This window comes from Ovis canadensis, chromosome 12 (assembly GCF_042477335.2).
Source record: "Ovis canadensis isolate MfBH-ARS-UI-01 breed Bighorn chromosome 12, ARS-UI_OviCan_v2, whole genome shotgun sequence".
NCBI lineage: Eukaryota > Metazoa > Chordata > Mammalia > Artiodactyla > Bovidae > Ovis > Ovis canadensis.
The window spans coordinates 54,050,583-54,076,631 of NC_091256.1; the positions used below are offsets into that span (position 1 = coordinate 54,050,583).

The window sequence follows — 26,049 nt, forward strand, 5'->3', positions numbered from 1 at the left end:
TCTGTGCTAGGGAGTACCCTGGTGGCTCAGAGGTTAAAGGGTCTGGCTGCAATACAAGAGACCTGGGTTTGATCCCTGGGTCAGGAAGATCCCCTGGAGAAGGAAATGGCAACCCACTCCAGTATTCTTGCTTGGAGAATCCCATGGATGGAGGAGCCTGGTGTCCTCGGGGTCACAAAGAGTCAGATATGACTGAGCGACTTCACTTTCACTTTCAGAGATTATATAACAACAGTGTATATGCTTGAGGACAGTTTTTCCTTCCTGAAAACCTTCTGACTAATCCTAATATCTTAGACTGTATATCATGGGAGTGGGTCTGGTAGGATCTCTCTGTTGTTGAATTCTAGTCCTGTCATCCTAAAATTTAAATTGTGGGAGTGGGTCTGGTAAAATTTTCATAAACTGGAGACATCTTTTTGAATTATTGTAATAATTAATTAAAAAGTATATAACCTCCTTGCTAACACTAGTGAGGGGGACATTCTCCGTCCCACTTCTGATGTCTATGTCAGAAGCTTTCTCTGTCCCTTTTAACTTTAATAAAACTCTGCTATACAAAAGCTCTTGAGTGATCAGTCCTGGTCCCCGGTCCCAAAGTTAAATCTTCTTTGGAGATCACGAATCCAGCACAGTTCACCAGAAGCCATCAACAACTTGTTTGTGTCTCTGGAGTCATCTATTCATTGTCTCCCGGCAGCCTGGCTCTCACTGGGCACAGCCACCTCGGAAGCTGAAGCTCTGGCTTCGCTTCTTTCTCCAAAGTGTTATTTGTTTGTTTTGGCCGTGCTGGGTCTTCGCTGCTGCTTGAGCTTTTCTCTAGTTGCGGAGAGTGGGAAGCTGCTCTCTAGTTGCCGTGTGTGGGCTTGTCGCTGCAGTGGCTTCTCGTTGTGGAGCGTGGGCTCTAGGGTGCACAGGTTTCAGTTGCAGCTCACGGGCTCTAGAGCATGGGTTCAATAGTTGTGGTGCACGGGCTTAGTTGCTCATGGCATGTGGGATCTTCCCAGATCAGAGAGCGAACCTTCTGCATCGTGTCAACTACAAATTGGCACTTACCAAGAGCATCGCCAATGACTGAAGAACAAAGGCCTTTGCCATCTGCCTCTACGGAGACTGAACCCCATGCTGCCAGAGCTGCTGCCCTTCAACAGTGCCTGAGGGAGTAGGCATTCTGTGCTCCAAGGAATCTGGTGGGACAGGTCTTTAGATAGTTGGATGTTTTTAGCAACAGAACTTATGATCTCAATCCTTGCATCTCCTCTTATCTAGAGAAGCACTAAATCCCTTCTTGGTGACATCAGACCCTCATGACTAACAAAAAACCTTTTGTAAAATGAGTGTTTCACAACATTGAACTCCTCCTTCACCAAAACCTTATGTATTGACTTTCCCCCACTGCCGCTTTGGAGCAGTCTCTCAGAGCTATCTGAGATGCTCCCTCCCAGACTGCAGTCCTCATTTTGCCCCAGATAAAACTTAACTCACAACTCTCAAGTTGTACATCTTTTTTTAGTCGACAATTGGCGGCTAGATTCTTTACCACTGAGCCACCAGAGAAGCCCTGTTATTTTCTTTTGATGGGCCTCAACCTTGCTATAACTGCCTGATCCAAAACAGAACACCTCCTTGATTCTTCCCCTAGCCAGCATCCCTCCATCACATCCGTCTCTTTGGATTATAGATTCTGCCTCCTAAATACCTTGTTACTTCTCTCCGAGGCCCAATAGTCTATTTCTCTATTTTTCAGACCTGGGCTTTGGATGATCCTGAACAATGTCACCTTACACTCTGATTTCTACTGGGTTTCTAAACTGCCTCTTGAATTGCATCCCCCACCTACAATCCTTTCTTCCCTCAGCAGTCAGAATTACTTTGTTATTATTTTTAAGGCATATATTTATTTTTGGCTGCGTCTGGTTTTAGTTTCAGTGCGTGGGCTTCTGTTTAGTTGGGACACATGGGATTTTAGTTCCCTGACCAGGGATTGAACCTGCATCCTCTGCGTTGGAAGGTGGGTTTTTAACCATGGGACCACCATAGGAGTCTCCAGAGTTACTTTCTGTGAGCCAACCTGGTTGTACATATCTGCTTAATACAGGTCACCATATTCCTGTTACTTTAGGGACAAAAATCTCACCTCTTTACCCTAGCATTCAAGATACTTCATGGTAGAGCCACTGACATGTCAGTTACCCCTGCAATCTCTACCTACCCTATCCCACCCAACACACCCTAAGCTACGGTTAAAGTAATCTTTTCAGTTCTTCAAACATTCCTCCAACTTTTGACTAGGGTGCTTCCTGATACTTCCTGCCTACATTTACTTCAGGTCCCAGATTAAAGATCACTTCCAGAAATACCCCAGGCCCTTACCGCCACTTGCTCACCCCCTGGAAGGTGGGAATTACAACTTGTTCATCATTGGTGTGTCAATGGTATGCCTAGAAAGCTTCCAAATATTTCTGAAAATAAGGAGATACGTTAAAGTTAGAAGGAAAACGTCAGAATCATTGGACAGGTTTATTGAAGCTGAGAGTTTTTCTCACAATCCAAATGGCTTCTGGTATAGGCTGTGTGACGTCTCTTTGATCACAAGGCCCCCATCTACCAAACCCCAACAGATCATTCCTGTCCTGTTCATTCTGGGATATAATTCATCAAGCTGCCCCCACATGTGGACTCTGCTGTTGGATACAGATCAAGCTCTCTGGAACATCTGCTTGCACACTTGGCCTTCACAGAATAGTTCCTAGGGACAGGGAGGAAGGGAGAACAGAGATGAGTTGGCATATAGTCTATTATTATTGGGGCTTTCCCGATGGCTCAGCAGGTAAAGAATCCACCTGTAATGCAGGAGACACAGGACACTCAGGTTCGATCCCTGGGTCAGGAAGATCCCCTGGAGAAGGAAATAGCAACCCACTCCAATATTCTTTCTTGGAGAATCCCATGGACAGAGGAGCCTGGTGGGCTTCAGTCCAAAGAGTAGCAAAGAGTCAGACATGACTGAGCAACTGAACAGCAGCAGCAGCTATTATTATTATTAGTCATACTTCTGACACCAGGTACATGATGTCTTTTCCAATTGCACATCTCCAACCCTCTTACAACAAACTGGACAGCCAACAATTTGATTTAGTTTGGACACTGAGGATCAGAGCTCCACAGGTCAAGGGCTTAGTCTCATAAGATTGCCCTTACTTCAGACATCAATCACAAGTCACCTATACATCTGACTGATCATCCCATATCGGGGATTCCCACAACTCCCTTCTCAGGTTCAATACTTTGCTAGAATGGCTCACAGAAACCCTTTTTGCTTACACTTACAGGTTTATTATAAAGAATGCAACTCAGGAACAGCCAAATGGAAAAGAGGCATAGGAAAAGGTATTGTGGTAGGGGTGGGGCATACAGAGCTTCCATGACCAGTCTAGCAGAGCTCCCTTCCAGCACTTCTGTGTCTTCACCAACTGGAAAGTTCTCTGAACCCCTTTGTTTTTGTTGTTCAGTTGCTAAGTCATGTCCAGCTCTTTGTGACTCCATGGACTGTAGCACACCTGGCTCTTCTGTCCTCCACTATCTCCCTAATTTTGCTCAAATTTATGTTCACTGAGTTAGTGATGCTATCTAACCATCTCATTCTCTGTTGTCCCCTTCTCCTTTTGCATTCAATCTTTCCCAGCATCAGGGGCTTTTCCAATGAGTCAGCTCTTCACATCAGGTGACCGAAGTATTGGAGCTTCAGCTTCAGCAGCAGTCCTTTCAATGAATATTCAGAGTTGATTTCCTTTAGGATTGACTGGTTTTACCTTCTTGCAGTCCAACAGACTCTCAAGAGTCTTCTCTAGCACAGCAATTTGAAAGCATCAATTTTTCAGTATTCAGTCTTCTTTATGGGTCCAACTCTCTCATCCACACACGACTATTGGAAAAATCATAGCTTTGACTATGCACACCTTTGTTGGCAAAGAGATGTCTCTGCTTTTTAGTACACTGTCCAGGTTTGTCATGGGGCTTCCCAGGTGGCACAGTGGTAAAGAATCCACCTGCCAGGGCAGGAGATGCAGCAGATGTGGGTTTGAACACTGGGTCTGGAAGATCCCCTGGAGTAGGAAATGGCAACCCACTCCAGTATTCTTATCTGGAAAATCCCACGGTCAGAGGAGCCTGGGGTCCAGTCCTTGGAGTCAGACATGACTGACTGACTGAGCACGCACACACACACACAGGTTTGTCATAGCTTTCCTTCCAAGGAGCAAACGTCTTTCAATTTCATGCCTGCAGTCAGCATCCACAGTGATTTTGGAGCCCAAGAAAATAAAATCTGTCATTGCTTCCAGTTTTTTTCCCTTCTGTTTGCCATGAAGTGATGGGACCAGATGCCATGATCTTAGTTTTCTGAATATTGAGTTTCAAGCAAGCTTTTCACTCTCCTCTTTCACCCTCATCAAGAGGCTCTTTACTTCCTCTTTACTTTCTGCCATAAGGGTGGAGTTATCTGCATATCTGAGGTTGTTGATAATTTCTGCCAGCAATCTTGATTCCAGCTTGTGATTCATCCAGCCCAGGATTTCACGTACATGATGTACTCTGCATAGATGTTAAATGAACAGGGTGACAATATACAGCCTTGTTGTACTCCTTTCCCAATTTTGAACTAGGTCAGTTAATCCATGTAAGGTTCTAATTGTTGCTTCTCAACCCACCTACAGGTTTCTCAGGAGACAGGTAAGGTGGTCTGGTACTCCAGTCTCTTTAAGAATTTTCCGCAGTTTATTGAGATCCACACAGTCAAAGTCTTTTGTGTAGTTAATGAAGAAGTAGATGTTTTCCTGGAACATCCCTTGCTTTCTCCATGATCCATGAACTCATTTATGTAAAGGTTTTTATGGAGGTTTCATTACATAGGCATGATTGCTTAAATCATTGGCCATTGGTAATGGCCAATCTCTAATCCCTCTCCCCTCACCTGAGTTCAGGGGCTGGGCTGAATGTTCCAACCTTCTAATCCTACCTTGATCTTTCTTGGGACTAGCTCCCATCCTGAAGTTCTCTAGGGTTCCCAGCCACCATTCATCTCAGTAGCATACAGAAGACACTCTCGTTACTCTGGAGATTCCAGGGGTTTTAAGAACCAGGTACAAAGGCCAAATATTCATTGGTTTTCATTATATCACAGCTTATAAAAATCATAAGCCTCTTGATGAAGGAGAAAGATGAGAGTGAAAAATCTAGCTTAAAACTCAACAGTCAAAAAACTAAGCTCATGGCATCTGGTCCCATCACTTCATGGCAAATAGATGGGGAAACAATGGAAACAGTGACAGACTTTATTTTCTTGGGCTCCAAAATCACTGCAGATGGTGACTGCAGCCATGAAATTAAAAGACGCTTGCTCCTTGGAATAAAAGCTATGACCAACCTAGACAGCATATTAAGAAGCAGAAATGTTACTTTGTTGATATATGTCCATATAGTCAAAGCTATGGTTTTTCTAGGAGTCATGTGCAGATGTCAGAGTTGGACCATAAAGAAGGCCGAGCACCAAGGAATTGATGCTTTTGAACTGTGGTGTTGGAGAAGACTCTTGAGAATCCCTTGGACAGCAAGAAGATCAAACCAGTCAATCCTAAGGGAAATCCATTGTGAATATTCATTGGAAAGACTGATGCTGAAGCTAACGCTCCAATACTTTGGCCACCCAATGGGAAGAGCCAACTCACTGAAAAAGCCCCCGATGCTGGGAAAGATTGAAGGCAGGAGGAGAAGGGGACAACACAGGATGGGATGGTTGGATGGCATCACTGTCTCAATGGACATGAGTTTGAGCAAACTCCAGGAGATAATGAAGGACGGAGCAGCCTTGTGTGCCACAGTCCCTGAGGTTGCAAAGAGTCAGACATGACTGAGCAGCTGAACAAAAGCAACAATAAGAATCATCTCAAGAATGTCCTTAGACCAAGGATCCTTCTACCCTCTGCTTGGGCAGAGTTCTTGGACATGCCAAAGAAGGATGCAGCAATTTGAACATTACTCCTTACAGCCACATAATCTGAATTCTTAAACATATTTGTATTTCCTTTGTAGTTCCATACTACATTTTTGTGATGGCAAGTTTCTTAACTTTGTTTTTATTGCCAGAAGAGTGTGAGATTTGTCCATCTAAGAATTGAAGTATCTTCAATGCCTTCATAATCAAAGACCACCACCTCAAAGACCACCCATATCCCACTCTAAGTGCTCTAATTTTGTTTTCATGGATCTGACCTAGACTTCACATGTACATTGGGACCAAAAAGGCATAGAGTTGAAAGCACACATTCTTGTCAGACCTAGGTTTGAATCTTCACTCTGCACCTTGGGGAATTTCTAAACCTAAATCTCATCATTTGTAAATGGGAAAAAAATAGTGTCTCTTTCACAGGATTGGCTTGAAGACTAAGTCAGAAAATGTACTCAAAGGATTTAACTAAGTAATTGCACACAAAGTCATCATTCGAAAATGTAAGCCATTGTAACACACATATATGGCAAGAAGGAATTCTCATTTTAAAAGCCATAATTAAGCCTTTATGCACAATTTTATACTTTATAGATTATATTTAGAAATTATTGATTAGGTTGATCTATAACTTGTATGGTCTTGAAGTGCTGGTGGCTTAAGAAATTGATATACCCCTTTTGGAAGTGGATAAGGCAACATAGTAGCAAGAAGCAACAATGTCTGGGACAACACTGATCCCCTCTGTAAATTTTTCCTAAGGAAATAAATCCATGGATGCAAAAAGCTCTATTTATGTGAATTTAAGAGACAGCAGAAAACACTCTGAAACAATATTTCTGGACATTGCAATTAAGAAAACATTTTACTAAAATGAAAGTTCATGAATCTGATGGAATAGTACACAGTGGTTGGCTACCTTATTATATGGATTCAACTAACACAAAATGAATACAACAGGACAATTGTTAGAAAGTTGGAATATGTTTTTCTATTAAATGAAAAGGCAGAATACTCTCTCAGACTGGAAGGCAAGACATCAAATTGAAAACAGTTGCGTTGGGATGGTAGGATGCTGATCACGGTTTCCTAACCTCATTTGAAAAATAAGAACATTTAACAACAACAAAACAAACAACCCAACCTGAAAATGGGCAGAACACCTAAATAGACATTTCTTCAACGAAGACATGCAAATGGCCAGTAGGCACATGAAAACATGCTCAACATTGCTAATTATTAGAGAAATGCAAATTGAAACTATATGAAGTACCACCTCACAAAAGTCAATGAAGTCTACAAATAACAAACGCTGGAGAGGGTGTGGAGAAAAAGGAACCCTACTACACTGTTGGTGGGAATGTAAATTGGTGCAGCCACTATGGAAAACAGTATGGAGGTTCCTTAGAAAACTAAAATAGAATTACCATAGGATCCAGCAGTCCCACTGTTGGGAATATATCCAGACAATACTATAATTCAAAGAGATACATGCACCCCTATGTTCACAGCAGCACTATTCGCAATAGTCAAGACGTGGAAACAATCTTTATGTCCATTGAGAGATATACAGATAAAGGAGATGTAGTACATGTATACAATGGAATACTACTCAGCCATAATAAAGAACAAAATAATGCCATGTGCAGCAACATGATGCAACTAGAGATTATCCCACTGAATGAAGTAAGTCAGAAAGAGAAAGACAAGTGCCATATGATGTCATTTATATATGGAGTCTAAAATATGCCACAAATGAACTTCTCAATGAAGCACAAACAGACTCGCAGACGTATAAAACAGACTTGTGATTGCCAACAGGGTGCGGGTGGGGATGCTGGAGGAATGGACTGGTAGTTGGGTGTTAAAAGATGCAAACTATTATGTATGGAATGTATGGACAACAACGTCCTACTGTATAGTACAGGGAACTACATTCAATGTCCTGGGATAAACCACAATGGAAAAAAACATAAAAAGAATGTGTATACACACACACACACATATATATATGTATGTATGTATGCATGTATGTATGTCTGGAGGAGGGCACGGCAAGCCACTCCAGTATTCTTGCCTGGAGAATCCCATGGACAGAGGAGCCTGGTGGGCTACAGTTTCTAGGGTCGCACAGAGTCAGACACGACTAAAGCAACTTAGCACACATGCACGCGTGAATGTATGTATAACTGAGCCACACTATTGTACAGCAGAGATTCACACATTGTAAGTCAACTATGTCAATTTAAAAAATACAGGAACAAAACAGGGCCAGTACCAGGTGAAGCTGGTCCTCTTCAATCCTTCTTTTCCCCCTTCTGCACGCAGGTGAATTTGTCATTGTCCCAAGTGACCAAGCTCTGCATGAGGGATGGGAGAAAATACTGATTTGCTCTGGCAGCATCCTCAGATATGACTAGAGAAGGTGTCAAGGACCTTGCAAAACTAAAAGTCTATGTCACGACTTTAATTTTTGCCTTGCGGGCTTCCCTGGTGGCTCAGTGGTAAAGAATCCACCTGTCAATGCAGGAGACACAGGTTCGATCTCTGATCGGGGAAGATCCCACATGCCTCGGAGCAACTAAGCCCATGCACCACAACTGTTGAGCCTGTGCTCTAGTGACTGAGAGCCACAACTGCTGAGCCCACGTGCCTTAGAGCCTATGCTCTGCAACAAGAGAAGCCACTGCAATGAGAAGGCTTTGCACCACAGCTAGAGAGTAGCCATGATCGCCACAACTAGAGAAAACAGCCCACATGGCAACAAGCACCCAGCACAGCCGAGACTAAATAAATGATTTTTATCTTGCATTTTCTGTTATCCATGCCTTTGTTATCCCCATCAACTTCTTCTCCGACTTTAAATTTCACAACATAGTTCCTGAAGGTGCTGTTCATATGGATGGTTAAAGAATCCCCATTCTGCTCACTTTCTGTGGCTTCAGCATCTTAGCTATCTTATGAGTGGCAAAGTCAATATCTTAAAAATAATTTTTTAGAAAGAAAATACATTTAAACATTTACTTGAGATGCAAAAGCTAAGGATTTGGCAGCTGTCCTCAAAATCATTGCATCTGATGGCTAGTGTTTCTCAGAGTTTTGGTATAGACAGTTCCCATTCAATGGCTTTGAACGCATTATGAACTAGAGATAAAGGCTGCTTATTTTGTTTATTTGCTTTAATATTTATTTATTTGGCTGCCTCGAGTCTTAGTTAGCAAGGGGCGAGGTCTTCAGTCTTCGTTGTGGCACGTGGGATGTTTAACTGTGGCATGCAACTCTTAGTTGGAGCATGTAGACTCCAGTTCCCTGACCAGGGATTAAACCAGGGCTCCCTGCATTAACAGCGCAGTCTTAGCCACTAGACCAGCAGGGAAGTCCCAAGGTTGCTATTTTAAATAGAGAAAAAGTGAAAGTGAAAGTGAAAGTCATTGAGTCATGTCTGACTCTTGGTGACTGCATGGACTATACAGTCCATGGAATTCTCCAGGCCAGAATACTGGAGTGGGTTCCCTTCTCCAGGGGATCTTCCCAACCCCAGAATTGAACCCAGGTCTCCCACATTGCAGGCAGATGCTTTATCAGCTGAGCCACCAGGAAGCAAAGTGCAATTTTAGCCAGAGCTGAGGGAGGTGACAAAGTGAGTGGTGAGTTGTGCAGATCTTGGGGGGAAAGAAATATAGGACTGGAGAAGGAAATGGCAACCCACTCCAGTATTCTTGCCTGGAGACCTCCATGGAGTCTGGTGTGCTACAATCAGAGGGGTCACAGAGTTGGACACTACTTAGCAACTGACCAGCAACAGCAAGTGTACAACAGAGCTCACTAGAACTCTCAGGAGGTGCATGTCAGATGGTCTCAGGAACCTTCAGGAGACTGGGGTGGCTGAAGAAGAATGAGGGAGAATGAGGAGGAGGGGAGGACCTAGAGATGAGATTCAGGGTAGCATAAAGGACCATCGGGCTTTAATTCAGAGCATGATGGAGTTGGATGGGAGCCACTGGAATATTTAGAGCAGGTGACATGATATCATTGGCAGGCAGCCACAACTGCTGGCTTGTCATCCTGAACATTCCTATGAGTCATGGGACATGGTTCTCCTATTTAGGGAATGTCCTGTTCATGTAGAATGAAGTTTCAGGAATCATTTCAGAGATTTATATACTTCGTTGCAGATAGCTTGGTCCCAGAATTGTCCCTGTTTTAACTTGTTTGCCTAACAGATTCTTTTTTTCTGACATGACTGGCCCTCAGAGCTAGCTGTGCTTTTCAGGGCTGGGTGCCTCACATCTCCATTTCCAGCCTAGAAAATATAGCCAAGCCCTTCATAGGGCTCCATGAACATCGCATTAGCCCCTACCCATTTCTTTTTTCTTTTTATTTTTTTAATGTATTTTTTGGCTGCACCACACAGCTTGCAGGTTATTAGTTCCCGCAAATCTAGGATTGAACCCCAGGCCCTCAGCAGTGAAAGTGCTGAGTCTTAACCAGTGGACCACCAGGGAGCTTCGAGTTCTATGCATTTGCTGGATGATGGTGTGAATGTCGTTGTCTTAAGAAAGCTGGTTTTTTTTCCAGCTTCCCTGGTGGTCCAGCGGTCATGAATCTGCTTTGTAATGCAGGGGACACCAGTCTGATTCCTGGTCCAGGAAGATCCCACATGCCACAGGACAACTAAGCCCCTGTACCACTGCTACTAGCCCATGTTCAGCAGTTACTGAAGTTCGTGTGCCCTAGAGCCCATGTTCCCCAACAAGAGAAGCCACTGCAATGAGAAGCTGGCACACTGCTGCTAGAGAGTAACCCCCCCAACACCCACGCTTTCTGCAACTAGAGAAAGTCCATGTACGATAACAAAGACCCAGTGCAGCCATAAATATATACATAATTTTTTAAAAGCTAGCTGCCTGGAAAAAAAAAGGCTTTCTTAGAATGAAATAATGTCATTTTTGGTATGTTGTCACCCTGCTTATTTAACTTATATGTAGAGTACATCATGTGAAATTCCAGGGTGGATGAATCACAAGCTGGAATCAAGATTGCCAGGAAAATATCAACAACCTCAGATATGCAGATGATATTAACCTAATGGCAGAAAGTGAAGAGGAACTAAAAGAACATCTTGATGAAGGTGAAAGAGCAGAGTGAAAAAGCTGGCTTGAAACTCAACATTCAAAAAACTAAGACCATGGCATCCAGTCCCATCACTTCATGGTAAATAGATGGGGAAAAAATGGAAACAGTGGCAGATTTTATTTTCTTGGGCTCCAAAATCACTGAGGACAGTGACTGCAGTCATGAAATTAAAAATGCTTGTTCCTTGAAAGACAAACCTAGACAGCATCTTGAAAAGCAGAGACCTCATTTTGCTGACAAAGGTCCATATAGTCAAAGCTATGCTTTTTCCAGTAGTCATGTATGAATGTGCTATGCTTAATTACCCTTTGTGTCTGACTCTTTGTGACCCCATAGACTGTAGCTCACCAGGCTCCTCTGACCATGAGTATTCTTCAGGGAAGAATACTGGAATGGATTGCCATGCCCTTCTCCAGGGGATCTTTCCAATCCAGGTATCGAACCCAGGTCTCCTGCATTGCAGGCTGATTCTTTACCATCTGAGCCATCAGGGAAGGCCAAGAATACTGCAGTGTGTAGTCTATCCCTTCTCCAGGTGATCGTCCTGACCCAGGGATCGAACCACATTGCAGGTGGAGTCTTTACCAGCTGAGCTACCAGGGAAGCCCATGGATATGACAGCTGGACCATAAAGAACGTTGAGTGCTGAAGAATTGATGCTTTTGAACTGTGGTGCTGGAGAAGACTCTTGAGAGTCCCTTGGATTGCAAGGAGACCAAACCAGTCAATCCTAAAGGAAATCAACCCTGAGTATTAATTGGAAGGACTGATGCTGAAGCTGATGTTCCAATACTTTGGCCACCTGATGGGAAGAGCTGACTTATCGGAAAAGACCCTGATGCTTGGAAAGACTGAGGGCAGAAGGAGAAGGGGGCGACAGAGGATGAGATGGTTGGATGGCATTATTGACTCAATGGACATGAGTTTGAGCAGACCTCGGGAGACAGTGAAGGTAGGAAATCCTGGCATGCTGCAGTCCATGGGGTCACAAAGTCAGACACAACTTAGCAACTGAACAACATCATTTGCAATATATTGGATGGACCTACAGATGATCATACTAAATGAAATAAGTCAGAAAGAGACAAATACTGTGTGATATCAGTTACTAATATATGTGGAATCTAAAATATGATACAAATGAACTTATCTATGAAATAGAAACAGACTAACAGACGTAGAGAATACACTTGTGGTTGTGGAGAGTCAGGGAGTGGAGAAGGAAAATATTTCCCGTTTGAGATTAGCAGAAGAAGCTGTTATACATAGGATGGATAAACAGCAAAGTCCTACTGTATAGTATAGGGAACTATATTCAATATCTTGTGATAAACCATAATGGAAAAGAATATAAAAAAGATATATACATATATTTAACTGAGTCACTGTTATACAGTGGAAATTAACAGAATATTATAGATCAACTTTTTTCAATAAAATGAAAAAAACTTTTAACCTAGAACTCTAGCTTTTAGCATGAAATGCAAATGATCCAGTCTTTACTTATTTTCAGCAATCTTTAAACATGGAGGCTAAACCCTTAAAATATTTATCTGATTATTAATATGATCAAGCCAAATTTAAAATAGTTATCACTGACTTTCCTTAAAGCCTTTTCTTTATGTATAACAAAAACAAATAAGAAACCAAACTTTAGATGATTACTGTATATCAATTATGCTTTTACAATCAGTGAGATGATTTGTTGCTAGTAAATTTATAATTGGTACTACCACATTATAAGACTGTCACTTAACAGATTGGTGGTTGCCGGCTGGCTTTTTAAAGATCAAAATTCAAACTAGCTTAGGTTCTGGTCATTTTCTGCCAGGTCTACACATGACCTCAGTGACCAAATTGCTCACAAGGCTTTTGTCCAGGTCAAACCATACTTTTCCACACCACTTATTTTTTAAGTAGGAAGTATGACATTCCAGCAGAAGGAAGTGAAGTGGAAGTCGCTCAGTCATGTCCGACTCTGTGGCCCCATGAACTATATAGTCTATGGAATTCTCCAGGACAGAATACAGGAGTGGGTAGCCTTTCCCTTCTCCAGGGAATCTTCCCAACCCAGGGATGGAACCCAGGTAACAATCTACATGGCACACATACCATTATAAGCATGTGAGCATATGCATTTTAGGGCAGGATCTCAAAGAGGCCAACACAAACACATACTTTTTTAAACTTCATCTGTTCACATTAACCCTTTATTTCATAGCCACTTCTTTTTGAAAAATTTTTTATTTTTATTTATTTATGTTATTTGGCTGTGCCGGGTCTTAGTTGTGGCATGTGGGATTTTTGCTTGAAGCATACAGGATCTTTTATACATATATAACTGATACGTTTCATTCAAAAAATTTTATAGTTTGTGAGTGACAAAATAAACAGTGTGTAATGTGATGTGACCAAAATTATGTTTTAAAAGTGCATTCATACACAGAGTTTAAATCTCATGTAAAAAAATAAAAAATAGCCATTTAATATTGTCAAACTTTTATCCCATTACATGTGAATATTGTGTCAGATTTGATTAATTTGTCTTACAGCAAGATCTTTAGCTGTGGCATGTGAAACATGCAGCATGTGAGATCTGGCTCCCTGATCAGGGATTAAACCTGGGCCCCCTGCCTTGGGCGCTCATTCTTAGCCACTGCACCACCAGGGAAGTCCCCCAAAGCTACTTCTAATTTTGAGGCCATGTGGGTCTTGGAGCCAACAGAAATTGGGCTTTAAATCCCATCTTATGCAGTAACTTTCAATAAGTTGGTAGTAACATCCTTATGTTCTCATGTTCATGATGAGATTAAAGGGAAGTCCTGGACAAGATGGTCAAGCTCTGTAGGCATTAGCTTCCTTCCTGCCTAGAGTGTCATACCCTGGGTCATCCTTGGCTATTGTGGGGCCCACCAAGAACTCTCAAATCTGCAGCCAACTTCTCCAGACTATAGAACCCAAGCAAACTTCCTTCAGTGTCCAAAGGACAAGTTGCCTTTCTTTTCCCTTCGATTTGGCAGAAGCTAGGAAAGAGCAATATTGTTGGATTTGCAGGATCGGCTCTACTCAAAAAGGAGTTATTTCCCTCCTCAGAAGAGATGCTGGCTGGGACTCATTGAAACAAACTCTGTGGGGCCCACCTCATTGCAAATCTCTTCTGTGTCTTTCCTTTCTTTCTTTTTTTTTTTTTTTTTAGAAAATAAACTTCATTCAGCTTCCCTGGTGGCTCAGACAGTAAAGAATTCACCTGCAGTGTGGGAGACCTAGGTTCAATCCCTGGTTGGGAAGATTCCCTGGAGGAGGGCCTGGCAACTCACTCCAGTGCTCTTGCCTGGAGAATCCCTTGGATAGAGGAGCCTGGTGGGCTATAGTCCATGGGATTGTAAAGAGTCAGACATGACTGAGCGACTGGAAATCATCAGTAAGTTCAGGGGTTTTGAGTATGAGCGACCCATTCTCCTTGCTTGGCTCTGCAATAAAGCTTTCTCTGCTCCAAACTCTGATGTTTCAGTTTATTTGGTCTCACCATCATAAAATAAAATTCATAGTTTATGACAAGACAAGGGAAATTTAAACATAAAAATTCTTTGTCTTTTGGCCTTCCTCTCTAACTCCCTCCCCACCACACTGTGTATATGTGTGCATACTAAGTCACTTCTGATGACCCCAGATGGACGGGTCATAATGAAGAGTTCTGACAAAATGTGGTCCACTGGAGAAGGGCATGGCAAACCACTTCAGTATTCTTGCCTTAAGAACCCCATAAATAGTATGAAAAGGCAAAAAGATATGACACTGAAAGATGAACTCCCCAGGACGGTAAGTGCTCCATAAGCTACTGGAGAAGAGTGGAAAAATAACTCCAAAAAGAATGAAGAGACGGAGCCAAAGTGAAAACAACGCCCAGTTGTGGATGTCACTGGTGATGGAAGTAAAGTCCAATGCTATAAAGAGCAATATTGCATAGGAACCTGAAATGGTAGGTCCATGAATCAAGGTCAATTGGAAGTGGTCAAACAGGAGATGGCAAGAGTGAACATCAACATTTTAGGAATCGGTGAACTAAAATGGACTGGAACGGGCGAATTTAATTCAGATGGCCATCATATCTACTTCTGTGGGCAAGAATCCCTTAAGAAATGGAGTATCCCTCATATTCAATAAAAGAGTCTGAAATGCAGTACTTGGGTGCAATCTCAAAAATGACACGATGATCTCTGTTCGTTTCCAAGGCAAAACCATTCAATATCACAGTAATCCGAGTCTATGCCCCAACCACTGCCAAAGAAGCTGAAGTTGAACAGTTCTATGAAGACCTACAAGATCTTCTATAACTAACACCAAAAAAAAAAAAAAGATGTCCTTTTCATCATAGGGGACTGGAATGCAAAAGTAGGAGTTTGACCTTAGAGTACAAAATAAAGCAGGGCAAAGTCTAATAGAGTTTTGTCAAGAGACTGCCCTGGTCATAGCCAACAGCCTCTTCCAAGAACACAATAGTTGACTCTACACATGGACATCACCAGATAGTCAATACTGAAATCAGATTGATTATATTCTTTGCAGCTAAAGATGGAGAAGCTCTATATAGTCAGCAAAAACAAGACCAGAAGCTGACTGTGGCTCAGATCATGAACTCCTTATTGCCAAATTCAGACTGAAATTGAAGAAAGTAGGGAAAACCACTAGACCATTCAGGTATGACCTAAATCAAATTCCTTATAATTATATGGAAGTGACAAATAGTTTCAAGGGATTAGAATTGATAGACAGAGTGCCTGAAGAACTATGGACAGAGGTTTGTGACATTATACAGGAGGCAGTGATCAAGACCATCACCAAGAAAAAGAAATGCAAAAAGGCCAAGTGGTTGTCTGAGGAGGCCTTACAAATAGCTGAGAAGAGAAGAGAAGCGAAAGGCAAAGGAGAAAAGAAAAGATATATCCATCTGAATGCAGAGTTCCAAATAATAGCAAGGAGAGATAGGAAAGCCTTCCTAAGTGAACAATGAAAAGAAATAGAGGAAGAAATAGAATGAGAAAGACTAGAGATCTCTTCAAGAAAATTAGAGATATCAAGGGAACATTTTATGCAAAGATGGGCACATTAAAGGACAGAAATGGTATGGGCCTAACAGAAGCAGAAGATATTAAGAAGAGATGGCCAGAATACACAGTTCAGTTCAGTTCAGTCGCTCAGTCGTGTCCGACTCTTTGCGACCCCATGAATCGCAGCAGTGCAGGCCTCCCTGTCCATCACCAACTCCCGGAGTTCACTCAGACTCAACGTCCATCGAGTCAGTGATGCCATCCAGCCATCTCATCCTCTGTCGGCACCTTCTCCTCCTGCCCCCAATCCCTCCTAGCATCAAAGTCTTTTCCAATGAGTCAGCTCTTCGCATGAGGTGGCCAGAGTACTGGAGTTTCAGCTTTAGCATCATTCCTTCCAAAGAAATCCCAGGGCTGATCTCCTTCAGAATGGACTGGTTGGATCTCCTTGCAGTCCAAGGGACCCTCAAGAGTCTTCTCCAACACCACATTTCAAAAGCATCAATTCTTCAGTGCTCAGCCTTCTTCACAGTCCAACTCCCACATCCATACATGACTACTGGAAAAAGCATAGCCTTGACTAGACGGACCTTAGTCGGCAAAGTAATGTCTCTGCTTTTGAATATGCTATCTAGGTTGGTCATAACTTTTCTCTCAAGGAGTAAGCGTCTTTTAATTTCATGGCTGCAGTCACCATCTGCAGTGATTTTGGAGCCCAAAAAAATAAAGTCTGACACTGTTTCTACTGTTTCCCCATCTATTTCCCATGAAGTGATGGGACCGGATGCCATGCTCTTTGTTTTCTGAATGTTGAGCTTTAAGCCAACTTTTTCACTCTCCCTTCTCACTTTCATCAAGAAGCTTTTTAGTTCCTCTTCACTTTCTGCCTTAAGGGTGGTGTCATCTGCATATCTGAGGTTATTGATATTTCTCCCAGCAATCTTGATTCCAGCTTGTGTTTCTTCCAGTCCAGCGTTTCTCATGATGTACTCTGCATATAAGTTAAATAAGCAGGGTGACAATATACAGCCTTGACATACTCCTTTTCCTATTTGGAACCAGTCTGTTGTTCCATGTCCAGTTCTAACTGTTGCTTCCTGACCTGCATACAGATTTCTCAAGAGGCAGGTCAGGTGGTCTGGTATTCCCATCTCTTTCAGAATTTTCCACAGTTTATTGTGATCCACACAGTCAAAGGCTTTGGCATAGTTAATAAGCAAAAATAGATGTTTTTCTGGAACTCTCTTGTTTTTTCCATGACCCAGCGGATGTTGGCAATTTGATCTCTGGTTCCTCTGCCTTTTCCAAAACCAGCTTGAACATCAGGGAGTTCACAGTTCATGTATTGCTGAAGCCTGGCTTGGAGAATTTTGAGCATTACTTTACTAGCATGTGAGATGAGTGCAATTGTGTGATAGTTTGAGCATTCTTTGGCATTTCCTTTCTTTGGAATTGGAATGAAAACTGATCTTTTCCAGTCCTGTGGCCACTGCTGAGTTTTCCAAATTTGCTGGCATATTGAGTGCAGCACTTTCACAGCATCATCTTTCAGGATTTGAAACAGCTCAACTGGAATTCCATCACCTCCACTAGCTTTGTTCATAGTGATGCTTTCTAAGGCCCACTTGACTTCACATTCCAGGATGTCTGGCTCTAGATGAGTGATCACACCATCATGATTATCCAGGTCATGAAGATCTATTTTGTACAGTTCTTCTGTGTGTTCTTGCCACCTCTTCTTAATATCTTCTGCTTCTGTCAGGTCCATACCATTTCTGTCCTTCATCGAGCCCATCTTTACATGAACTGTTCCCTTGGTATCTCTAATTTTCTTGAAGAGATCTCTAGTCTTTCCCATTCTGTTCTTTTCCTCTATTTCTTTGCACTGATTGCTGAAGAAGGCTTTCTTATCTCTTCTTGCTATTCTTTGGAACTCTGCATTCAGATGCTTATATCTTTCCTTTTCTCCTTTGCTGTTCACCTCTCTTCTTTTCATAGCTGTTTGTAAGGCCTCCCCAGACAGCCATTTTGCTTTTTTGCATTTCTTTTCCATGGGGATGGTCTCTATCTATCAGATCTAGGCCTTTAAATCTATTTCTCACTGCCACTGTATAATCATAAGGGATTTGATTTAGGTCATACCTGAATGGTCTAGCGGTTTTCCCTACTTTCTTCAATTTCAGTCTGAATTTGGCAATAAGGAGTTCATGATCTGAGCCACAGTCAGCTCCTGGTCTTGTTTTTGTTGACTGTATAGAGCTTCTCCATCTTTGGGTGCCAAGAATATAATCAATCTGATTTCGGTGTTGACCATCAAAAGATCTTAGCAACCCAGATAACCACGATGGTGTGATCCCTCACCTAGAGCCAGATATCCTGTAGTGCGAAATCAAGTGGGCCTTAGGAAGCATCACTACAAACAAAGCTAGTGGAGGTGATGAAGTTCCAGCAGAGCTATTTCAAATCCTAAAAGATGATGCTGTGAAAGGGATGCACTCAATATGCCAGCAAATTTGGAAAATTCAGCAGTGGCCACAGGACTGAAAAAGGTCAGTTTTCATTTCAATCCCAAGGAAAGGCAATGCCAAAGAATGTTCAAACTACTGCACAACTGCACTCATCTCACATGCTAGCAAAGTAATGCTCAAAATTCTCCAAGCCAAGCTTCAATAGTACGTGAACTGAGAACTTCCAGATGTTCAAGCTGGATTTAGAAAAGGCAGAGGAACCAGAGATCAAATTGCCAACATCTATTGGATCATCAATAAAGCAAGAGAGTTCCAGAAAAACATCTACTTCTGGTTCATTGACTACATTAAAGCTTTTGACTGTGTGGATCACAAAAAAATGTGGAAAATTCTTCAAGAGATGGGAATACCAGACCACCTTACCTGCCTCCTGAGAAATCTGTATGCAGGTCAAGAAGCAATATGGATTCTTCGTCAAGCATCAGACATGGAACAACAAACTGGTTCCAAATTGGGAAAGGAATTTGTAAAGGCTGTATATTGTCACCCTGCTTATTTAACTTATATACAGAGTACATCATTCAAAATGTCAGGCTGGATGAAGTACAAACTGGAATCAAGACTGCCAGGAGAAATATCAATAACTTCAGATATGTACATGACACCACCCTTATGGCAGAAAGCGAAGAGGAACTAAAAAGCCTCATGATGAAAGTGAAAGAGAAGAATGGAAAAGCTGCCTTAAAACTCAACAATCAAAAAACTAAGATCATGGCATCCAGTCCCATCACTTCATGGCAAATAGATGGGGAAAAAATGGACACAGTGACAGACTTTATTTTCTTGGGCTCCAAAATCACTGCAGATGGTGACTGCAGCCATGAAATTAAAAGACGCTTGTTCTTGGAAGAAAAGCTATGACCAACCTAGGCAGCATATTAAAAAGCTACTTTGCCAACCAAGGTCTGTTTAGTCAAAGCTATGGTTTTCCAGTAGTCATATACAGATGTGAGAGTTGGACTATAAAGAAATCTGAGTGCCAAAGAATTCATGGTTTTGGTGTTGGAGAAGACTCTTGAGAGTCCCTTAGACTGAAGGGAGATCCAACCAGTCTATCCTAAAGAGAATCAGTCCTAAATATTCATTGGAAGGACTGATGTTGAAGCTGAAGCTCCAATACTTTGGCTACCTGATGGGAAAAACTGACTCACTGGAAAAGACCCTGATTCTGGGAAAGATTGAAGAAAGGAGGAGGAGGGGATGACAGAGGATGAGATGGTTGGATGGCATCACCGACTCGATGAACATGAGTTTGAGCAAGCTCTGGGAGTTGGTGATGGACAGGGAACCCTGCCATGTTGCGGTCCATGGGGTTGCAAAGAGTGGGACACCACTGAGCGGCTGAACTGAACTGAAGTGAAAGCTTGGACTCTGCCCCAATTCTCTCTGGAATCTCCTCTGCTCAAGTCCCTACTAGAATAGCTTAAAAATTCCCCAATTTTGCCATTCAAGGAGACACTACTTTGAGAAAGATCTCCACTGTTGTCCTTATTTGCTTTAAGTAATTATAAATCCTTTCTTCTCCTGATATTTGGCTTGTTGTTTCTCTTGGATGCATGCCCACGAAGAGGAGAATTCGATTTTCAGGTGACACTGCAAGATCTCTTGGTTTGTATTTTAGACACTCTTAGAATATCAAATATCATCCAGCCACCTCTAACAAATTGGGAATCTAACAGAATTCAGAGGCTGTATAGCTTTGATTCTATTACCAACAATCAATGGCTACTTCTGGGTTTCCAGTTTGGTGCTCTGCTATACAAACTAGCCTCTCTATTCCAGAAATCCCTAGCACACTTATATTTCTTTTGGGAAACAGACTGCAAATAAGAGTTAATGTGTTGTCTGGATCCAGTATCTTTCTGGAACCAGAACCAAACATTAAAAAGGGAGTTGTGGGACTTCCCTGGTGGTCCAGTGGTTAAAACTCCATGCTGCCATTGCAAGGAGCACAGGTTCAATCCCTGGTTGGGAAGCTAGTCTCCCACAGGCCATGCAGTACAGCCAAAATAAATAAACAAAATTAAAACTTTAAAAAATAGGAGCTGTGAGGCAGGATATTGATTCAATACTATTTGGTTTAATCCTTTGTGAAATGGGTTGGATGATAAATGAATACACTAATATAAATAAGGGCTTCCCAGGTGGTACAGTGGTAAAGAATCTGCCTTCCAGTGCAGGAGACACAGGTTTGATGGTTCAATCCCTGATCGGGAAGATCCCCTGGAATAGGAAATGGCAACCCTCCAATATTTTTGCCTGGAGAATCCCATGGACAGAGGAGCCTGGCAGGCTACAGTCCATGGGGTTACAGAGTTGGACACAAGTGAATTGACTTAGCATGAATGTGCGCAATATAAATAAATAGAGCCTCTGTTAGCCTCTAGGATCTCATACAATGGTAGATAATGGATAAACTTCTACAGAAATCATGAAAAAAGAAGTCTCAAACAAGGAGTCACAGCATAACGTACAGAAAAGTAAGACAGTATTGGGGACAGGTGAAGGATTTCACGAATACACATTTGAAAAACACTGATTACAACAGTCAGAAGGCTGCTTTGCGATACTCAACAGGCTTAACAAAAGATGTTTCCACACACTTGAAACAGTCACCCTGACTCCATTCCCTGTTTTCTTCTCTAAGAAATTTGCTCTAAAAGCCATGGGAATGACTAAAAACAAAGCACTGCAAGGCAAAATTCAAAGCCATGCCCTGATCTCTAACACTTTATCCTCCACAAAGACATCAGATGCTAGCCAGAGAAACCAGGGAAGAAAGCACTTATGAGGACTTCCCTGGCAGTCCAGTGATTAACAACCCATAAACTCCCAATGTAGGGGCACAAGTTTGATCCTTACATGGGGAACTAAGATCCCACATGCCGTGGGTTGTGACCAGAAGCAACCTCCCCACCAAAAAACCACAAACAAGCAGAAAAATAAAGCGCTTATGATCATATGTCCCCACTAATTTGGGGGTGAGGTGATAAGTAAATTGTCAGGGCTTACTACCTTTAGGAAAAATAATCATTAATTCCTCCTTATGAATTAGAAACAGAGAGGAAATGAGATTCGGATTAAGGGTAGCAGAATATGCCACTCCAAGATATGCCGCTTTTTCATATTGACAATTTTGAAATGAAGGCCATGGGAAAGCAGAAAAGCCCTGCCCTCCCCCAGAGCAGGACATCATTTTGTAAACGTGTCCCCTGCTCTCCCTCTACCAGGTTGGACAGAAATTAGGGACACAACTCTGAACTCCTATCAGTCTAGAGATGGCACCAGGAGAATTTACATAACAGACTTGACTAACTCGTTCCTATTTACCATTAGTTCCTGCATGTATTTATCTTCCCACAATTTGTCACCCCTGGAATCTCAAAGCCCTTTTCTTTGTCTTGTCACTTCTCTACAGAATTATTACTCTTTGCTCAGGTGCCATATAACTTCCTTTTTTTTTTTTTCTTTTCTTTCCTCTTCTTTTAAAAAAATTTTTGGCCACACCTGGTGGCATGTGGGATCTTAGTTCCCCAACCAGGGATCAAACCCATGCTCCCTGCATTGGAAGTCGAATCTCAACCACTGGCCCACCAGGGAAGTTTCCTAAGCTCAGCTTCTAACCACTCTGAGATACTCATCACTGAATGCTCCAGAGTGTATTCACCATGCATGTGTTAACAAGCTTCTGTTTGTTGTTTGTTTCTCTTTGTTTGTTACTCTGTGCTAAGTCACTTCAGTCGTATCCGACTCTGTGTGACCCCATAGACGGCAACCCACCAGGCTCCCCCGTCCCTGGGATTCTCCAGGCAAGAACACTGGAGTGGGTTGCCATTTCCTTCTCCAATGCATGAAAGTGAAAAGTGAAAGGGAAGTCGCTCAGTCGTGTCCGACTCTTCATGACCCCATGGACTGCAGCCCACCAGGCTCCTCCATCCATGGGATTTTCCAGGCAAGAGTACTGGAGTGGGGTGCCATCGCCTTCTCCGTGTTACTCTGTCTCTTAGTATAATTTACAGGGTCCCAACCAATGAAACTAAGAAAGGTAGAGAACTAACATTTTTTTCCTTGCCTATAAGGTTTCTGTCAGTATTAATCTGATTTACTTTGAGAAGTTCCAGGCCTCCCTGCTTAGTGTGAGAAAGGGAGGGTAAAATTCTACCATAGGTTGGGAGATCTTACAGACACACTGGAACCTTAGAATTGCTGTTTAGTCACTCCGTCATGTCTGACTCTTTGCAACCCCAAGGACTGTAGCCTGCCAGGCTCCTCTGTCCATGGGTTTCTCCAGGCGATAACACTGGAGTGGGTAGCCATTTCCTTCTCCAGGGGATGTTCCCAACCCAGGAATCAAACCTGCATCTCCTGTGTTGGCAGGCTGATTCTTTACCACTGAGCCACCTGGGAAGACCAAAATGGTACATTCGAAAACGGCTAAAATACCTGATTTTATGTTATTTTTTTTTTTTTAGGTGTGGTTAAAAGAAAAAAAAAAAATGGACCCGCTACTCTCAGTTTGCAGATGGAGAAACCCAAGCCCAGGTCAGATAATGCAGAAGAGGAGCCAGAGCAGCCCCCAGTCCGCCAGACTTCTGGAAGCTCCGGCCCTATCAAAATTGTCCCTGATGAGGGACTTCCCTGGTGAGCCAGTGTCTAAGACTCCATGCTCCCAATGCAGGGGGTCTGGGATCCATTCCTGGTCAGGGAACACGTCCCACCTGCCCCAACCAAGAGTTTGAATGCTGCAACTAAAGATCTCACATCTTGCAACTAAGACCCAGCGCAGCCAAATAAAAAAGTAAAGTTCAAAGAAGATGCCCTATCTCCTTTCACCATTCCGATAGCCTTCGCAAGTTCTGCTGGCTGGTAGGGTAGCCAACTTCCACTTGTGTCCGTTGAATATTAGGAACATGGCTACTTCTGGCTTGAGGTATGCTGCCAGCTTAAAATGAACTCCTATTTAACAACAGCAACACAAAAAGGTGCCTCTGATTGCTGGTATTTAGTCAGAAGCGCTAGGCATGAGCAGGTGCTCAGAACCACCAACGCTGACGAATTGTATTACCCGCAGGAGGAACTGAGCATCAGTACCAAAGGGAAGCATTCTACCGTCAGGGCAGGAAAGAAACTCTGCGGACTCCGTCGCCCCCCTACACCCCCTGAGGCCCCTCCCGTACTTCTTTCTCCCTGCCCCGCAGGGGAAAGTGGAAGCAAACCCTCCAAGCACTGACCCACAGTCCTCCTGGCTGGAATTGGGCCCCGGGGGGAGGGCGGGGAGGGGGTAGCGGCTTCTAAAGGGTCTGGGTTTATTAATCCCCGCCCCTCGATGAGAAGAGGAAACCAGAAAACTAAAGATTTCAAATGTGTCTCCAGAACTCTAACCCGCACTACAGCCGCCGGAGGTCTCAGGGCGGGGGGCGGGGCGAGGGCGGGGCCTGAGGCCAGGCTCGGGACGCTACTCTGGGGTCCCGGAATCTGCGTCCCGGAGCATCTCCAGGGGGCGCTGATGCTGCGGGCCGGGACCTCCCCTGGACTCGGGGATTCCCTCAGCCCATTGCCCAGAGACCCGCGTTAAAGCGGCGGCGGGGCGAGGATCTCCGGGGAGAGGCTTCGGGTCGCAGCACCTCCCCCGACACCCATGGGGAACCCCATCGTGTCCCCAACTCTCCCTGCGAGGTGGCCTACGCCACGGTCGCCCCCACCTGCTTGGGAGTCCGCGATGGGACAGGAGCCTTGGCCGCGTGGACCGGGCACCGGCGGACAGAGGGGAGGACAGACAGACTGGCGGAGTAGGAGAGAAAGGACGGGAGGGACCAGGAGACGGCCAGACGCGTGGAGAACAGGGGGATGCGGGAGACCGAAGGATGGGGGGACAGGCGGCTGGACTGAAGGACTGGCAGACGCACGGAGGTGGGAGACCGACGACAGTCAGATGGACGTTCAGGGGGATGGAGGATAGACGAGGGTGGGGAAGTGGGGGACCCGGTGAACCCGTAGTAAGACTCGGGGGACACACGGGTGCAGGTGAGGGGACGCAGGGAGACGGACCAGCAGGCAAGCCCGGCCGCCTCCGCCCCGAACTGGACGTGTGGCCGAGCCGGAGGCCCCCGCACGGCCCCTCCCGCCTACCTAGGGCCCGCATGTAGCCCTCGACGTTGTCGCTGCTGAGCAGGTTCCAGGTGCCTCTGAGGTCGGAAGCCATGGCGGGGCTGAGGACGGCACTGACCAGGGGCAGCGGGGACTGGGAGGCCAATGTCTGGCCGGGGAGGCAGGCCCGGAGGAACCGTGAGGGGACAGAGCAGGGAGGGGCCTTGCGGGGAGCTTTGGGCACAGGCCTCCTGGAAATCCGGTCCACTTCCAGCCTCCCTGTTGACGTGCTCCTGGGCCTCTGTCCTCTTCTGCTTTAACTCCAAAGTGGACGTACCCCACACCAGGATCAGAGCTACACTCTTTTCTCTGCCTACATGTTAATATGCCTTTCCCAGGTGGCTCAGTGGTAAAGACTCCGCCAGCAATGCAGGAGACACAGGAGACACCCGGTTAGATCCCTGGGTTGGGAAGATCCCCTGGAGAAAGAAATGGCAACCCACTCCAATATCCTTGCCTGGGAAAGCCACAGACAGAGGAGTTTGGCGGGCTCCAGTCCGTGGGGTTGCAAAGTTGGGCACGACTGAGCCCACGCACACACATTAATAACCAAGAGATCTCCTTCAAATACATGGCATGGATTGCTGGGTCAACTGCAAATAATATACCAATAAATCCAATGCTACTGGTCTCAATAAATAGGTGATTATCTTCCTTACCTATCAAGCTGTCCTGGGATAAGTGGCAACTCCATGACATAGAAGTGGCATCTCTGGACTTCCTTGGTGGTCCAGTGGTTAAAAATCCACAGCCATAAAAGGGGACATGGGTTCCCTCCCTGGTCCGGGAAGATTCCATATGCCATGAGCCATTAAGCAGGTACGCCACAATTACCTGGCCCCAACCCTAAAGATCATGCTCTGCAACAAGAGAAGCCACCGCAAGGAGAAGCCCACAGCCTGCGACTAGAGAGTAGTCCCCCGTTCCGCAGCTAGAGAAAAGCCTGAGCACAGCAATGAAGACCCAGCACAGCCAAAAAAACTTATTAATTTAAAATATTACATATTTTAAAAGTGGCATCTCTGTATTCTCCTGGCCTTTCATCCCTGCTGGTTACCTCACTGTCATGAGTTGGCTGCTGGAACATCCACATTCAAGGTGGGAAAGAAGAGGCAGAGAACCACCTGCCATTGTCCCTTCACCAGATTCCTGTTTACACTCATTGGCCAAAACCATGTCATAGGCT

General features: G+C 44.0%; 1 protein-coding gene across 1 annotated transcript; it reads right to left on the minus strand.

Annotated features, from left to right (window-relative positions):
- Positions 1-2,603: 2,603 nt before the first annotated feature.
- Positions 2,604-24,987, minus strand: RBP7 (retinol binding protein 7). The gene is given in 6 exon segments (XM_069545739.1): positions 2,604-2,749; positions 8,283-8,307; positions 8,309-8,364; positions 8,792-8,934; positions 8,937-8,984; positions 24,846-24,987. Coding segments are annotated over 6 exon segments (396 nt in total). The 5' UTR covers positions 24,919-24,987; the 3' UTR covers positions 2,604-2,698.
- Positions 24,988-26,049: the final 1,062 nt, after the last annotated feature.